At 40.0% G+C, this 18,403-nt stretch overlaps 1 protein-coding gene across 2 annotated transcripts; it reads left to right on the forward strand.

Moving 5' to 3' along the window:
• Positions 1-82: 82 nt before the first annotated feature.
• Positions 83-13,175, forward strand: LOC137273844 (uncharacterized). Of its 2 annotated transcripts, none has more exons than XM_067806716.1 (6): positions 83-154; positions 1,848-1,978; positions 6,205-7,016; positions 7,334-8,903; positions 9,261-9,384; positions 10,648-13,175. In XM_067806716.1, exons 3-6 carry the CDS (start codon positions 6,230-6,232, stop codon positions 11,521-11,523), a joined length of 3,357 nt encoding a protein of 1,118 aa, XP_067662817.1. In that variant the 5' UTR covers positions 83-154; positions 1,848-1,978; positions 6,205-6,229; the 3' UTR covers positions 11,524-13,175. The 2 variants fall into 2 exon arrangements, with proteins under 2 accessions (XP_067662817.1, XP_067662818.1); XM_067806717.1 differs by having other exon boundaries at positions 112-154; positions 1,848-2,060.
• Positions 13,176-18,403: the final 5,228 nt, after the last annotated feature.

Here is an 18,403-nt window from a genome sequence, read left to right on the forward strand (position 1 = left end):
CACTTTCTCCAGGATCTGTATCCGCCCATGACCGAGGCCATCGGAACACGACTGGTGATTTTTAGTGAACAATGGTAGAGGAGTTGTCGAACTTGCTCTAGAGGGCGCGATAGCGCATGGTTTCGCGTTGAACTAACCATGAAGAATAATTTGGGTAAGAGCAAAACCGATTAATGCTTTATTTGAGTAACTGTTGTGCACTACAAACAAATACCCAGATTCCTATTATGTTTTAGGTTAAGAATAACCCTTGGAACCAACAAATGTTTGCATCCGTTTTTCGAAATGTATCGGAGTATCCGCCGCCTGAAAAGCGTTCACCATAATATTCACACAATTTCACTGAAACAGAGTTTCTCAGAATATATCTTGATAAGTTTAGCACTTTGCACACCCAAGAGATATTTAAGACATACTTTCCATGTTAAACCGAAACTCAGTAATTCTGTGTCATTTGTTTATCCGAATGACTAAGATGAAAAGTAAGAGACAAAGAAATTCTCAACCTAGAAGTAGAACAGGAAGCAAGATGAGGCCTGGCAAAAAATGTTTTTACTTTTTCATTGCTGTGGGCAGTTATGATCTTCAGAATAATTTAAGAGTTATTTATTTACAGATATCTCAGGAAATCTGGAAATGAATGTTTAAGCGCTGTCTAATATAAAATGTTTACTTCTCCACAAAGATACTTGTGGTGACATCAGCCATGATTAGGTCTTTCTTGTCATTATCTGTAACGTGGCTAATGGCAATTTATAGTGAAAAATTATCATATGAAATAAATTATATATTTGTATGACATAAGTCAACTTCATACTCCGCAATTTCTTCTCGAATGTCAAAACTGTTGCCCAGTGGAATATTTTGCATATGCCCTGCTGTTCCTACTTGTTGTATCTGAACATAGTTGTAGGTACCAGTCAAACTCTCACACTCATGCAAACATTGGTGAATGTAAAGGAACAGAACTACATAAGAACTCTAATGAAATTGTATGGACAAGACAGATGTAGACATGGTAGAGGTAGTATCATCATGATCAATAAGCCAATAAGCTTGACAGAATGAGACAAAAGATTCACCATGAATTTCTGAGAAATCATGCTTATGTCACATATATGTGTTTTGAGTTACATTAGTGGTTGAAGAAATAACCGAAAGGTAAGTATAGCTTGATAAGTGTGTGATTTTGAAAAGCTGGGACACCGTAACACACCTCAACATCATGCTGCAAATTTCATGATATTATAGGCATAGGACATTTCTGGATGAATTAGGAGGGCAACAGGAACAAAAGTCGTGTTAAACAGAAGATAGATAGTAGTTTAGTAACCATTGCTACAGAATTCACATCTCTAGCTCTCTGCCATAGATCTAAATATGGTTTTTTTGTGATTAATATCCAATAACAGCAATAATTTAATGGGTAGAAAGATCTTAGAAGACCCTGCGCTGTCCTCAGCTAGTGACAGGGTAGAGATACTGACAGTGCTTATTATCTTCAAATCAGTTTTGTGTCTTAATTCAAGAAGGGTTAGTGTTGAAGCATGTGTTTTTATCTTGACACTTGTGCTAACACATTTTGCAACTTTCAGTAGTTGCACAAGGCCTCAGCATTTTTCAGCTGGGTTTATATCATATGAATATGATAAACTTGATAAATGATCCACAGTGGCTCGTTTGTGCTACGTGACTGAAAAGCTCATATCACAGACTGTCATACTATCACATAGTAACAGTTTTCAATATCTTGGCTCTCATCCATTGTGGATTGGAAGCAATAACTATATATCACAGAGCCATATCAGAATGTGCTTTAACTTGTCATTTTCTTCTTTGATCTACAGGATCCGATTGAAGCAAGACGACACTGAGTAAAACTGCCTTTTGTGTTCAAGATCAGAGTGCCACGTACAGTCTGATCTTTAACTCAGCAGTCGTCTCTTAGCAACGAAATCAGTTGACAATTTCAAGAGAGGTAACTGCACTTACTGAAAGATATATTAGCCCCAACTCTCAGTGCTGTCCGTGATGGCAGGAGATCTGGGGTCCTTTCTTCAGTGAGTTCAGACTTGGGCTCAGTATTTATGTTGCTTATGTTGATGCTGATGGCTATTGTAAGATGCTGAAGATATGGGATGCCTGTTAAAACAGACCAAGTTTCAGATACATGGCACATATTTTTTGTGTTTTGAAGTATTATTGTGGCTTGGGGAAGACTTTTTTTGAGTTGTTGTTGGTTACCATGGTTACAAGTGAAGATTTCTTATTGATGAAAATTAGTTCTTATAATGATTACATATCATATACATGTACTCTCAAGTCTTGTTAATCCGACCTGTTTATCCGACCCTTTTGTTGGTAACAACTTGAAAAAACATAATTTAGTCTTGTTTATTTAATCCGACATCCTTGTTAATTGGACAGTTTGTTGTGCAACAGACGATGTTGGATTAACAAGACTTGAGTGTATTTCAGACCATATAATTCCTTAGGAGGCTAGATGTGGGTTAAAGGTTGTTTTGTAAGCATTTTTCCAACTAATATGTCTTTTGATATACAAGTTAAAACCTTGAGCTGTTCTGGATTTTCTGTTTGGTGATCTTTGGACACAGGACACACTAAAGAAGAGAATGTCTGATGTGAAACAAATAGTTGACAATATCTTGATAAGCTTATGTCATCATCCCCCACTGGATAGATGTGTAATTTTGCAAGGATAACACTGCAATCACAAGTGCTCAGTGATTTTACATTCTTTTCTTACATTTCAGTTGTATTCATGGAGAACAATGGCACTGTTCTCCTTTTCAATACCACCAGGATGTTTTGAAAAAAACTGTCATTTACCCTGTTAAGATGAGAAATAGAGATGCCATTGCCTGCATTATTTATGCAAAAACTTTAATTTGATGTCAGGTTATGGTAACTTAGTTCCGTACAAAAAGGATTGTTTAGTGAGCACAGAAATGTCTAAGAATGCATTCAATGATATAGCATTAAAACATTTACATCTGGTTGGTTTTGGAAATATAGGGTTAAAATATGAAAGAAATATGATCAGATCAGATATACAGTCTTTCCTTTTAAAACAAAATCATGACCAGTTTATATAAATGATCCCAGCATGCTTAAACCAAGTGTGTTACGATCAGTTTCAGAAATGTTCGGATAGGGTCATTTATTTTAAGTAATGCACACTCTATCCTTCCTAGGAACACAGAATAACCTTTCATTAATAAGGGAAATCTATCAATGAGATTCTGTTTTTTAACCAATGTAAAACGTCAGGCATTGCCATTATTGCATTCTTACAATAGAAATCAGCACTTCTAATGAGAGGGTCTCTTTTTCACACAAAACACTGCCAGTATCAGACACAGTATGAAACTATAGGCAATCTGAAGCTTTGGTGTGATGCCATGGCAAACCTACTATCAAACATGTATCAATTGAGGCAGTTTCCATGGTGATGCAGAATGAAATAGGCTCCATCAACTATGGGACTGAATGATGGTCAGCGTCAGTGATGGGCAGTAGGGTAGGCAAGTGGTTAAAAAGTTTGTCTGTCACCAAAAACCTGGGTTAACTTCCCTGGGTCTAGGACAATTGCCACCCGGACATTTCTCACCTAGGGCAATTCCCACCTAGGACATTTGCCACCCAGACAATTCCCACCCCAAAATAAAAGTAACATGGAGAACATAGTTCAGTTTCAACATTTATTCATTTTAATGTGTAACATATAAGAATATTCCATAAAAAACAAACATGAACTATTACTTTCTTCTTGACATGCTTTAGTATCAGTTTTACTGATCCTGTTGAATACATAACAAATTATAGCATGTTTTAAGTAAGGAAGCACTATTTTGTGACATACATAAGGATACTGTAACTTTTAATGATATTGCCATGTTTACATGATATTGCTATGTTTGCATGTATACTTATGTAAGGTGATGTATTGTGGGCAATGCTTTGTGAGAAGTCTAGACACAGTCTGTTGGGGTAGTCTTTGACGATTGACTGCAGGTGCTGCTGGCCGATACTGTTTCCTTGATCGGACAATGTTCCACCCAGATAGCATCTGATAAGTTAATATTACACACACACACACAAAAATCATCAAAGCAAAATTTCCTTTCAATTTCAATCACACAAAGCAAAAACTTCATCAAAGTCAATTTGTTTTAACGTCACAATTTTATGAAAGTAAATATTACACACAAAAAATTTAAAGTAAAATTTCTTTTCAATTTCAATTTCTGTATTTCAGTATGGTGGGGAGTATAGTGAATATAACTAGGTCTCAATTGTTCGGGTGGGAATTGTCCTGCTCCCAAATTCCCTACATGGCTACAATGTGAGAACCCCATTGCTGCAGTGTTGCTAAAAGTGGCGTACAATCTTTCTCACCCACTCATCTTCCATGATTGGGTTATTGTGTAGCAGTACCTCTTGTGGTGACATGACATCGCTCAACTCTTTCATATAGTGTCACAGTCCCTCCCATGATGACATGACATTACTCAAGATTTCTATTCTTTCATATATCCGAACCTAGTGACTATTGTCCCAGGAAATCTAATTAAATATGAGCTACTGACTGACAGACATGACCTATAGCATGTGATCAAGACTTGATTATTCATGAGCCACCTGTACATAGCTGGAATATGGCTTTCTTGTCAGACTTGGTTAAGACTGAATCTATCTGCTGTTCCAGTGTCAAAGATACAACAGTCAGCTAAATTTGTGTAAAACTGCACTGTTGTTATCATGCTGATTTTGTGTCTGGTGTACAAGAGCCAGCAGCCCTAATGTATACTGGTCCTTAATAACATGGCTTCCGGGTAGGGATGTCAGTTCACTGGAGCCAATTTGTTGTGTCCCCATGACGATTTCATGATAGGTTTATTGGTCCCAACTTATCTCTCCATCAGGATTCAGACTAAGAATATAGGTCCTTGAACAACCTGTGGAGTTTTCAGGATAGGAATATTGGTCAATAGCAACATTTGTAACCTGACCAATGGATTGTTGTGTGAGATTCAGTAACCTGGACACTTGAGCATCCTCATTGTCAGAATGCTCACAATATCCACCACAGGATTGTTAAGATCAGACATGATTGCTTAGAGGCTGTTGGAATATTTGGGAGTGACACAAACACAGCACACAATAGTGATGCCTCACAGTGACTACCAATCATTGTGTTTGTGTGAAAAAGAGAACCTTCAGTTTTGTACGTGTGAAAGATTTCACAAAGATGTATGAGATTAGCATGACCAAAATAGTGCAACTTTTGTGCTCCTTTAATGATTAAGTTATTGATAAGACACTGGTATTGTTGTGATCACTTGTTGCAACTGTCTTGATCACAATGATTCATATTGAAAGAATTTGGAATAACTCAATTTCTTCTTCTTGTATGCATGATAATGAGACTTCAAAATTTTCAGAATGTTGAAGGATATTTGTGAAAGATCAATATCATTAAGATCAGATCTTTTACTCTGATATACCTTTTGATATTAAGACCTGCAGATGTCACCATATATCACATTTTTTAATGAGATACACTGCACCAAGATACATTTGTTAAAAAATGAAGTTGGTAAGACAGTTCCTGATGTAAACAATGAAAAAAGTTCTGTTTTATCATTATTGATATTTTGAAGACATACATACATTATTTATATTAATGAAGCTGACATCTGAATGTCTTGGGAGCCAACACATTCATTCGGACTGGGATTAGAAGTTCAGTCAGGGTTCATCTGATTTGACTTTTGATGGAATTGTTGGCATCGTATCAGAGTACAAAATGTGATTTTAATGACCCTGATTTCAAACAAATATTATAGTATAGCTTAAATATTAAAAAATAACATTTGTTTTGACTTCTCCTTTCTAATGCTGCAATGTAACTGAAGTGTTGAAAACAGCATTAAGTTGAATCATATAATCTTTAGTAAATGTAACTTCAGTGTAACAGTGTTTATGAGTATTTGATGACATATTCACTTGCAGAAGAGTTACTGGTTTCTGTACATTGTGTCTATTACATCTCATGGAATTCTAAAAATCAAATCAATATTGAGTATAATATCTTCCCTAACCTGATTACAACTGTTTGACCAAAAATTTGTATTACTGCAAATGAACATGCCTAGAATATTTGCTTCTCACAAATTTCAGATATAATTAAAGCCCCAGTTCTGCGATGTATACTGGTGGACGACGTCCGTATGAGGACATGGGAGGATCTGAGGATCCATACAACAAGAAACGGAAGACTGACATGTGGAACGAGGGAGGTTATTCTGACTCCATGGCGCTCCCACCCCCGCCACCCTTTCCATACGGCAACCAGACCAATACCATGAGTAACATCAGCAGTATGAGCAGCATGAATAGCATGTTTGACAGTGGTATGGACAATTACGACAATCCCTGGAAGATGGGGCGACAGTACGACAACATAGGCTCCTCGACAGTGGCATCTTCGTCCACTGGAGCTGACTGGAACAATGATGGTGGGGCCTGGGGAGGTACTGGGTCATCCGGGTATGGGGGGGACACTGGCTATGGAGGGGTGTCCAGTTACAAAGGGGGCTCAAGTTTTGGACGGTCGTCCAATTGGGGTGGAGCAGGTAGAGGGGGAAGGACAAAACAGTTTTCTTTTGGTAACCAGTCGGGAGATACAGACTTTACTGATGACTTTGCTGTTTTGAAGGCGGCGGAAATACAGTATAAGAAGCAGGGAACTGTGGACTTTGATAAGATCAGGAAGGCTCTCCAACTAGTGAATCAGCAGTCTGATGGAGGGAGGGTCAAGAGAGGGGGACGAGGAGGAAGAGGGGGTAACTGGAATGACAGGCAGAATTGGAATGACAATCAAGGCTGGAATGATGGGCAAAGCTTTGGTGGCTTTGGAGGTGGAGGACGAGGAGGTCGTGGTAGAGGCTTTGCCAAGATGACACCCTATGACAAAGCTGCTGGATTTGGTGGTTAGTAAACGGTTCATCATCCCCTAAATAGACAAGTTTGATGGATGTGGACTTTTCACTTGGGGAATCCCTGTCCTAAATACATGTACTATCATACACTCCTCATTTATGTACATATTCAATAGGCATTACAGGAACTGGGAATGACACAGTATTGGGATATGGGTAGAATATGATTTTTTAGATATTAATTCAAGTTTACATGGATGGTTAATATATATTTTTAAGAAACTTATTACTTAACACCTGTGGAATGTTGACTGAAGGTCAGTGCACAACACACCTATCATTAGTGCACTATTTTACATCTGTTGCAGGTCCAAACAAGTTCAACAGAGGGATGCGTGGGAACCAAAGGGGTTCCCAGATTGGTCGAGGAGGCCCCAGAGGGCGTGGAAACAGGGGAGGCTTTGGTCAGGTGGCCCCTGTTCATAGCCTGGCTAAAGTGTCTGCCATAGATAGTGCCAACATGTCCATGGCAGAGAAGATGCGCCGTTTTGCATTGTTCATCCAGAATGATAGCCAGAGAGTCAATGACATTCAGACTATTGAGAATGGCCTGACAGGCAGCAAGCTCGGTCTGAAGTCCGACTACCAAGTGGAGGAGCTCTTGAAAGTCTGCAACAAAATGATGTTCACTGGGAGATTGTTCATTGGATCTGTTTTCCTGGCAAGAAGTGTTGGTGCAAACAAGAAGGAAGTAAAGCATGAGTGTTTCCGAAAGGCTGTAGATGTCCTGAAATCCAAGAGTGTAGCTGCCATCATGAAGATGGAGGATGTTGGGACTGAGAAGATGAGAGCTGAGCTGCTCGCATCACTGAAGGATGAAGGGAGCTCGAACCCAGTTATGGATGCCCAGAAGAAGGTAGCAAGTCTGGAAGAGGGTAGAGAACCAGCTGCTGGTTTGGTTGGACTTGAGGTCAACTTTGATCAACTGATCCAGTACTTGAACAGTGGAAAGGCCAACTGCAACAATGTCATCAGTGAGCTGACTCAGTCCTTCTCTGCATCCTTCTGTAACCTGAATCACAAATATGTGGAAGAAAATACACGACTGCCCAATGGGAAGCTATGGTTCAAAGGGAAGCTGACGATTAACGACACATTGATAGCTTCAGCCACAAGTCATAAGAAGAAGGAGGCAAAGCTGAAGACATTTGAAAAGGCCATGGTGTTCCTGAAGACAAAACCTATCTCTGTCATCATGCAGGGTATCTCACTGGATGAAGCTGAAGACATGCCCACGTCTGATCCTTTAGCTGCAGCTGCACAAGGTCAAGACTTTAAAGAAGATAATGCCAGTCTACCCAGTGAGCGGACTCTTGAGAAGCTGAAGACACTCTTGATGTCTGTCCCCGAATTCCCAGGTATTGAATCAGTGGTCAACCTCCTGGATGTCACTGCCCATCAGCTCCAGCTCGTGCCAACATGTGTCTACAGGAAAGGGGCATCCAAGGATGTCAAAAGCTCAATTCAATGTGACCTCTACCTGGACAATATCCTGCTGGCTATTGGGGAGGGGGAGAAGCGCAAAGATGCACAGTGTGATGCTTATGTCAAAGCCTTAGATGTCCTGTCCACAAGCACAGCTGAAATAATCTACAATGACTTTCAGAGACTGACCCCAGAAGACACCAAGGGTCCAGGTGTCCTGGAAGTATGGGTCAAAGGCCAGAGCAGGACTGGGGAGTCCAACCTGCAGAGATTGAAGCGGATGAAGCTGGACCCGATGGAGCATGGCAAGGACAAGAATGACATCGTCCTCATCGAGCATCATGAGTGGGCATTTGACCGAAAGAGACAAGCATTCTGCATCCTCAACATGAGTGCTACCCAGAATGCCATGTTGCTGGAATGGAAGATCAGCCCAGTTGGGACATTTTTCAAGTAGGTTGACTTAAAAGATGAAGGATATTTGGGAATTATCATATGAGCAGTATTGGTCATACTGATTTCACAAACAAAAGTGTCAAAATTATTGTGAAAGTTGAGTTAAAAATCCCTTGTCGTTCCTTTGAAAGAGACATAAAAGTACACTCATACACAAGTTTACTCTCATGCATACAGTCAGTGAAAATAATTGCTTAGCGTTAAGACCGTACACCACTGCTGTGGTGCCTATCTGCTACATTTTCTGAATTATTTTCAGCATCTTGCTTATATTTTATCCATACATATGTTGATATGGTCTTTATCTGGAGCCCTGGTTAAGTCTGCTCATTCATCCATTACTCGTCATTCCAGGTGTGAGATGTACATCCAACAGGAACTGGTGGGAGAGGCATGTGCTCCAGCCAAGAATGCAGCTCGCAACCTGTCTGCCGGAGATGCCTTGTTCAAGCTGTATCAGACACAGACAACCATCAAGGTGATGAGTCAAGCCCAGTTCTACTGTGTGGAAGGATATATGTCTCATGTTGAACAGGGATGCAGTTGACAGATGTCCTAGTAAATAGTCAAATGTCAATAAATAGTACCAGACATCAAAATAAGCTGAGTGTTAGCATAAAACATGCAAAATATGTTACCATTGTGTAATGAAACTGAGTTACAAGCATCTCTGCATGCAAGATTATTTTGAAAAAAAAGATGTAAAAAAAGTCACCAGGCATCCTTTATAGCATGTAATTCTAGTATTCATCTGACCATCAACCATAGTTTACTAATCACATGTCAGCATCACACATACACTGACACTTCAGTTGTGATCAATAGATAAAAGAAACACTAACTGTTGATTATTTGATAAATGGAGACCAATATATTGTGAGTTACTATAACGTACCATTCTCTTCTCTCAGAGGTTACTCAAGTCATATTTTCCCATGTGTCTCTATTCTAGTACGTCCATATTTTCCAGTTCATGTGAAATCTCCTAGTAGCAAATAAAATTACATCTGAGATTATCTCCCTTCTTTCTATCCAATCAGAACATGTTGCAGCCATGGAGTTAGTTTATCAAAATGGCAAGGATAGATTCGGTATTTCATGTTTAGCTGAAAATCAGAAACTAGCTATAGAGAGTGCAGGAATCAATGAACAAAATCTGATTGCAAGCAGTCATGAATCCTGAGCACTCTCACCCTAAAAGGGCCGTATTAGAATAGAGGTTCATGGGAAGATTATGACTAACCTCTTTGTGAAGAGAATGGTAATCTACTGGACCACTACACAAACAGATGCAAATTAGAACATGGAGCAGCATTTCAAGTGGTGAGCAATACTCTAAATCCAAGAGGGGAAATACTCAAAGAAGACTGTGAATGATAACATTGAGTTAAATATTGTTGGTATTTATTAAAACAACATTCCTTGTCTTCAAGTACAACTTAAACCCAAGCATCCTTTAATTGACCCCTAATGAAAATGCACTGGTTCTGATTCTTCCTCTGAAACCCCATAAAGGACCTTTGTTCTTGAGGAAAGGTCCAGGGCCCCGTTTCACAAAACTCTTGTAAGCCTAAGGTCTCGTAACTTTTCTCGTAGCCTTTGCACCTCCTATGTTACAGTATGCCAGGTACAAATGCTACGAGAAAAGTTACGAGACCTTAGGCTTACGAGAGTTTTGTGAAACGGGGCCCAGGTTCATTATTGGTGTGTACTCTTAAACTGGATTTGTTTACCATTTCAGGTTGTATCCCGAGATGAGTCTAATTTCTGGTTTACATACGAGACAATTCAGGAGAAAGCTGACAAGCTGAAGGCTGAGAGTGGTGACACTGGCACCAATGACATGGTCCCAGTGACCCCTGATTCCATTACAGAGGAGAAGCCAAAGATGGAAGAGAAGGAGGGCACAGCCAATGGGGAAGGGACAACATCCGAGCCTCTGATGGCGAATAAGTGGATCAAGCTGGTCATTGAACAGATGGTGGAGAAATTTGCCAAGGAGGAGAATCTGGAGGAGCTCCTATTTGGACCGGGGTTTCCTCCAGGGGAGAAGAAACTGCTGAATTTGATTGCTCGCAGTTACGACCTCCGCTTCTCCACCAAGCAGAACAAGGAACATGCATACTCTGTCATCTTCAGGAAGTTTATGCCTGACAAGATGGCAGAGATTTTGAGGAAGAATGGTGGCCACAGTGGCAAGTACTCCATCATCCCAAAGGAACTTCTTCCCAAACATGCTGACATCAAGGACCAGTTGATGCCACCTCCTAAACAAGAAGGCCAGAAAGGGAAAGGGTCTGTCACTCAGTCGTTCGAGACATCTGGAGAATATGAAACTGCACATTCTACCTTCTTCGATACTTCAACTTCTGGTTCTAAAACCAAATTAAAATCTCCATTTTCAAATGTAGGTCGTGGGAATGTGTCCTTCCAGACAAGTACACCCAGGGGCGGGAATAAGGGGAAACGTGGGCGTGGCCGAGGGAAGGGGAACAAGTTTGTATCTGGGAACCTGCAAGGGAACGGTGGGGATTGGGATGCTGGTCCTGGTTTGAAAGACGAAGATATATCTCTGTGTGACGATAATACTGGTGACCAGATGGAATACACAGCCTGAGTGTGACAAAAAAGCTGGGCATTGCATGGACAAAATGGTTACGCAGACAGCCAGTGATGACTTGTCTAGAGCTGGCAATGAGGAATTGACACTGAATTGTACATTTGGAAGAATTTTGAGACTCTGAAAACAGTTTCTCAATTTGAAATGGAGTTTGTTTTTAAATTGTGTTGTTCACCCAATAACATCAAGTAACTTCATTGTATGCCTTAGAAAACACATTGTTCCCATTATATCCTGCTGATCGACAAGGTGATATGAAGTTTTAAACAAGTAATACAAGGGTAGGTGAAATGTTTAAACTTCAAGTTTATCTGTGTGCCAATATGTATACCATTTGAAGATTTGTGACTCACTCATATTGTTCTTGTTGACGAGTCCTTTATGCCTTTCGATTCATGCTGTTCAGTATTACAGAATTTATCAAGCATTTCCCATAGACAACAGTGGCTTGAACTTTAGATAGCTTATTCAGAAATAACATGTTTGCTAGGGTATGTTTCTTTGGTTCTGTTTTCAGTCTGCAAATTTACTGTATCCAGCAATTCAAAATGTTGTACAATTTCAGACTACATTCTATATTTCATTGTTCGTGAGGGTTAAATGTCAGGTTTAGACTTGCTACCCATTTGGATAATGTGGCTTGAGATTATATTTATGGTTTCTAATTTTAAATGATGTTACTTTGTATATGACTTCTAAAGTTTGATTGTGAACGTTTTGTAGAGATTATCTGTCAGTTTCTGAATTGTCAATACAAGTAGGAGGGGTTGATCAGTTGTAAAATGTCAAGTATGTCACCTGACAAATACCAAGCTGTAACAGAAAGTTTTGTGTGGAATATTTGGCGCTAATTTTCTTTTATAGTTAAGCTTGAATTGTTTTAAACTGATATTTTAAACATTATGCATGTAGTGATAATTCAAGTGAGGTCATGCAGGGAAATCATCAGTTTTTGTGCTTAAATTTCATCTGTTTAAGATGGCAGTGCTAAATTAGAGTGTGTTTTAAAATCATGTCCATCACACTTTTCATTACACACATACATAGTAAGATGTGTTACCCTATCATCACTTCATTGCTTCATTTTGTAACAGAAAGTGGCATTGTGTCCAGCTCGCTCGCTCACTCACTCACTCACTCACTCACTCACTCAGACATATTGTAATCAGTATCCCAGTGATCTATTCAAGTTAGGCCAGGTTTTATTCTTAAGCCTAGTTTACAAATTAACCAATTCCTTAAAATTTGAATGTAAAATATGAGTTCCTTATACCAACAGCCTCTTCTAAAATCTCACTCACATTTTTCTATAAAACATGTTTTTCCAAACTGATGACACTTAGTAAAACTCAGACTAAATAAATTGGAACTTTGTTTTTATCTCTTTTCCATGTAAATCAAAACAAAAGAAATCTGGCCTTTATCTTCATGCTGTACCTCCTATTATGTGTATTCTAGCATGTATATATTCTACAATGGCCTTTGTCGCAGTGTGAGGAATCAGTCAAATTGGTTTTGCAATTCATCATTCAGTCTGGCATGAGGAATCACAAATACACATTCACTGTTAGAAAAACCTTATCATTGAGGTAACTTCTGTCAAACATCATTTCTTTGTATCGCAAATAGGAATAAACATCTTGTGCATATATTTGATCTTATGGTTTTCCTCCCACTGTAAAGGCAGATGGGACCTCGGGTCATAAACAATGAAATGAAACCGAAAAAGCACATTATGCAGTGTATGCGTCTCTCTGTGTGTCAGCTCATGCGTTGCCTAGCCCAGATTTTCGAAACAAACATAAGTTTCTATTATAACTGAGTTTGACAATTTGAAACTACGGAATTTTTAGCTCAACAGCATTTTCATTTTTAAAAAGCACAATCCACTTGAGTAATCTATACACCAAACTCAAATTGTCTGCTATGTTTGAGTTCACTATCGATTTCAGTCTGTTCTGGAAATTGCAGTTTCCTGCATTTTCTCGACCATAAGTCAAAACTTCGAGGCCTATTTCTACATGTTTCAATAAGTATGACAATTAACGTGTACCAGTCCAAAATGATTTCTCAATACGTGTTTAATCATCTTGTCCCCAACTTCAGTGATAAAAATGTGTGTTGAAAATAATCGAGATCTTTTATTCCATTTTAGAAAGATAAGGTCAAATCAACTAAAAAAGTGTTGTCTAAAAAGTATGCTCATTTTGTTAAAGAAATGTCTGAACTTTGTCAGTTCCATCATGTTACATGAAGTCCATCATGTCCTGTAATGAAATCCACAGTTAACGTTCCTAGGGAGTGTATCCAACCACGAGCCTGAACCACCTCTCGACAAAGCCGTCTCATTGATACCACCAGATTACGCAGGAACTGCATTGGCAGATTGCTCCATTCGTCTAGGACAACCTGCCTGAGTTCGCGAACGTTGGTCAGGGGCCAATCTCTCGAGGAAATGCTCCTCCCGATGGCATCCCAGATGTGCTCTATTGGATTTCGATCTGGACTGACACTTGGCCAGTCAAGGGATTCGATGCTGTGCTGCCTTTTGAGGTCAGTGATCATCCCAGGACGATGGGGGTGGGCATTGTTATCCTGGTAGAGGTAATCAACGTGAGGATTGGCATGCAAAGATGGCAGGAGAGTGTTCTCGATGATGTCACGACCATACTTCTCTGCATTCATCGTGCCTTGGATCACTTTGATGTCTACTTTCTGGTCATGACAGAAGGCTGCTCCGACCATGGCTAACCCACCACCTCCAGCTACTGTTATCAGTATGTTTTGAGCGTGTTGGGAAGACGTAAGCGGCCCTCAACAACGTACAGATTGAACCTCAACTCATCAGACTAAATGACACGTCGCCATGTGCGCAAATTCCAGTTTCGTCGTTCCAGTGCCCAAACCAGACGAAGACGCATGTGATTATCGGTCAGTCGGGGTCATTTCAAGGGACGACGAGCTCGTAAACCAGCGGCTACAAGACGTCTGTTAACCAACTCCCGCGACACATTTACTCCTGTTGTTTGCTACCATCACTGACGGAGTCGATTGGCTGACCAGAATGGTTCCTGACGTGCAATACGAAGTAAACTTCTATCATCCCTCAAATTTGTCTTTTTGACACGACCTCTTCTAGCGGCGACCTTGACTTCACCGGTTGTACGATGTTTTTTAAGCAACCTGCTTACAACGCTATGGCAACACGTCTTGCAATCTGACGTAGGGACATGCCACTTTGTCTCATGCCCACGATCTGCCATTTGGTAGCCCCAGGTAACTGATTACGTGCTATTTCAATGAATATCAAACCTACTCACTACTACCCTCGAAATTGATTTTTCAGAGATACGACCGTGCAAGCATTTTCTCTGCATGCACGTGAAAAACACTCAGTGCACGTGCATATGGCTTATTCCTTGAGATAGTTTGATATTGTGTACATTACACTATTTCTACTTATATCATATCAATTCAGGTGTTGCTTCAGATTTTACCATCAATATAATACGCCCAACATAAACAGAACCACTTGACGAGGTTGTTCATGTGAAGACAGCTGCAGGGCCCTCTTCCTCGAAATGATCGCTATGTCCAACCATGTCATAACAAGACCATCCAGAAAACTCAATGCGCGCACAAATCAGGTAGCTGCATCACCAGTGACCCCATCGACAGTGGACAGGTGTCTTATAATCCAGGACTTCGAAGTGACATCGGGTACTAAGTTTATCTGGTTGTGTTCTGACAGGGAGACTATATAAGACGAAGATTATCCCTGGTCCTCATTAACGTCATATCGCGCAGGGAGTGAGTGAGAATGGTTTTATGCCGCATTTAGCAATGCTCAAGGGAGAGACCAGACATAGGCGGGTTAGTTTTTGTTGTTTATCTTCACATATTCAGATTTTTATTGATTTTGTTCTTAAACACCACTCTCACCAATGTACAAACAATATGGCGGCGGCATGTAGATGATGGAGTCTGGACCAGACAATCCTGCGATTAGGGATACGGGATACGATGACGTGTGTCAAGTAAGTGAGCAAGCCTGACCAGCCAATCCCGCTAGTCGCCTCTTACGACGAGCATCAGTTGGCGAAGACAAATTGTAACCCGGATCTTCATATGATCATGGGCCTTATGCCGATCGGTATACAGTGGTATGTGGTATAATCAACCTTATTACTCGCCCGTTGAAGATACTGCAGTGTAATATTTTCACTTCAATATTACACTAGTGTAATACCGCTTGACCTATGACGTCAAAATGGTTCAAAGTTGTGACGTCACAATGCTAATGTTGATGTCGCGTTTTTACTAGACCTTGCTTGACTTGAAAGCTGAGAGTCTTCACACTGTAGGCAATTTCGCCGCAGTTTCTGTCAATTTATGTTGGCGAGTAATAAACAGAATACTAAACTCGCTTCCGTGAAATATCATGTTTATTAAACTCATTAGAGATTTAGTATCAAACTCGTTTTCGCTCGTCTGATACCAAATCATTAAGTCGTTTAATAAAAATGGTATTACACGGAAGGTCGTTTAGTATCCTCTATATACATGTATGTACTTTTCGACTGTTAGTCACCTTAGCGCGGTTGCTATCGACTTTACACTTCGACCGTGAATTGTATCATCCCACAAGTACCCTGACTCATCTATTGTCCAGCAGAAAAAAGGGACATTAGCCTCGTGCTGAAGGACATTTCTAATAGCATGAAATACATAGAGAATCTCACCCAACAGTTTGCTGATTTCATAAAGTTGCTGGGTTCATAAAGTAAATCTTCGAGGCTTGTCGAGAATATTTTACCTTTATCAACGAGAGTTGGTATAATTGATATCAGTAGACACGAGGGTAAGATTCTGTTTCATCCTTCAATAGTTTTCAGTGAAAAATGTACATTTTTCAAAACTGTCCTACCATTAGACATGCAATGCAACTATGTCGTGGCATTGTGACGTCATCATGATCATGACGTCATAGCATTGTCGGGGCATTGTACAATATCTACTGTTGAAACGATATCTCCAGTGGATGATAAATTGATACATCCCTTCGTTTCTAATACAAAATGCTATGGATGTCAACTTTTTTATTGTTTACACAACGTTTCGGGGCTATTCCTTGCCCCTTCTCAGATGGATGCTAACTCAGTCACTCAATTTGAGGTGTAACGCCGGCTTCTGGCTGGCGCCAATATACAATATACAGGATAAATATCCAAATAATATACATGACGCCAGAGTGATGATTTTGGAGCATGTATACACAATAAACCAACCACAGATTATTAAATAGCAGATAAACGAAAATGAAATATACAAAAGTAAATATGGTGTTGTTACATCGGATTAAGTGGGTAAGCAATAGCAGCCACTGAGTCTGATTGGGTTTCATAGGGTGACTGATAGTCTAATGCAATGCTGGGATGTGATACGAAAGGCAGGGATGAAGCTGTTACAGTGGATTAATAGGTGATTGGGTCTGATTAATTTCCCAGGTATTGGGTAGGTAAACCCCTTGATCTCTGTTCATGTGTGGTGCTACTCTTTTGATGCTGATTGACTCAGACTCGTCTGACGAAGAGGCACGGAATTAAACTAAAAGTGCTTTATGGTTCAACTTCTTTATTATACAAGGTCTCAACGTTTCGAGACAGATTCTAGTCTCTTCTTCAGGTGAGGTGAGGATAAAACTAAAGGGTTGTAGTATATATACACATAACAGTAGTAGAGCGATAACAATGGGTAACAAGATATACAGAATACCCATTGTTATCGCTCTACTGTTATGTGTATACATACTACAACCCTTTAGTTTTATCCTCACCTCACCTGAAGAAGAGACTAGAATCTGTCTCGAAACGTTGTGACCTTGTATAATAAAGAAGTTGAACCATAAAGCACTTTTAGTTTGATTCCTCCAACTTCTAAATGCCTTTGAAACAACAGGCACGGAATTGCCCAGAAACGTAGGGTAAACAATGAATTCCTGACGGAGGGGCAATTTAAGAATAGCCCAGAAGCGCTACGTAAACAATAAAGAAGAAGCTTCCACCTGACGAAGGGCAAGAAATAGATCAGAAACGTTGTGCAAACAATACAGAAGTTGACATTTGTCTTAAACTTGAATCCCCAACTTCTACATGACTCTCAAGAACCCTTTCGTTTGTCAGTGAAACTGTAAAATGTATCCTCAAGATTTCATTCAGAAATGGGCGGAGGGGTAGTCTAGAGGTTAAAGTGAGTGAGTTCAGTTTTACGCCACACTCAACAATATTCAAGCTGTATGGCGGCGGTCTGTAAATAATCGAATCTGGACTAGACAATCCACTGACCAAGAACATGAGCATCGATTTGCGCAATTGGGAACCGATGACGTGTCACCAAGTCAGCGAGCTTGACCACCCAATCCCGTTAGTCGCCTCTTACGACAAGCATATTGCCTTTTATGGCATGCACGGGTTGCTGAAGGCCTATTCTACCCTGGGACCTACACGGGTGTGATTCAGCTGAACGTGACGTGAGGCTGAGCTGTTAACTGTAAAATCGGGTGGTTGGTTTGCTGCTTAACACCAAAGGATTTAAACTTCGAGGCACAATAATATGCACACCAAAAGGTGTGTTGATTAATTTTTCTTCAAGCCGACCAAAGGGGAAGGGAAGCCATCAGATGCCATTATTTTGAAATATCCCTGATGGTTCTAGTCTGTTTCAATGAAGCATCCTTACTGAGCAAGCATTTTCGGATTTCAGTGGCATTGGTGGCTTTGACAACATTGACTGTTTTGGATATAATTTCTGGGAATTGAGAGATACATGCCTCAAATAACTTAGTGGCCTGATAACACTAATACAACCTTAATTTAGA

Source organism: Haliotis asinina, chromosome 2, assembly GCF_037392515.1.
Source record: "Haliotis asinina isolate JCU_RB_2024 chromosome 2, JCU_Hal_asi_v2, whole genome shotgun sequence".
Taxonomy (NCBI): Eukaryota; Metazoa; Mollusca; class Gastropoda; order Lepetellida; family Haliotidae; genus Haliotis; species Haliotis asinina.

Excerpts from the sequence above, each read along its gene's own strand:
- LOC137273844 (XM_067806716.1), top strand. The coding sequence starts at position 6,230 with ATGTATACTGGTGGACGACGTCCGTATGAGGACATGGGAGGATCTGAG. Across the intron at positions 7,017-7,333 it reads CAAAGCTGCTGGATTTGGTG|GTCCAAACAAGTTCAACAGA; the intron begins GTTAGTAAACGG and ends CATCTGTTGCAG. Across the intron at positions 9,385-10,647 it reads AGACACAGACAACCATCAAG|GTTGTATCCCGAGATGAGTC; the intron begins GTGATGAGTCAA and ends TTACCATTTCAG.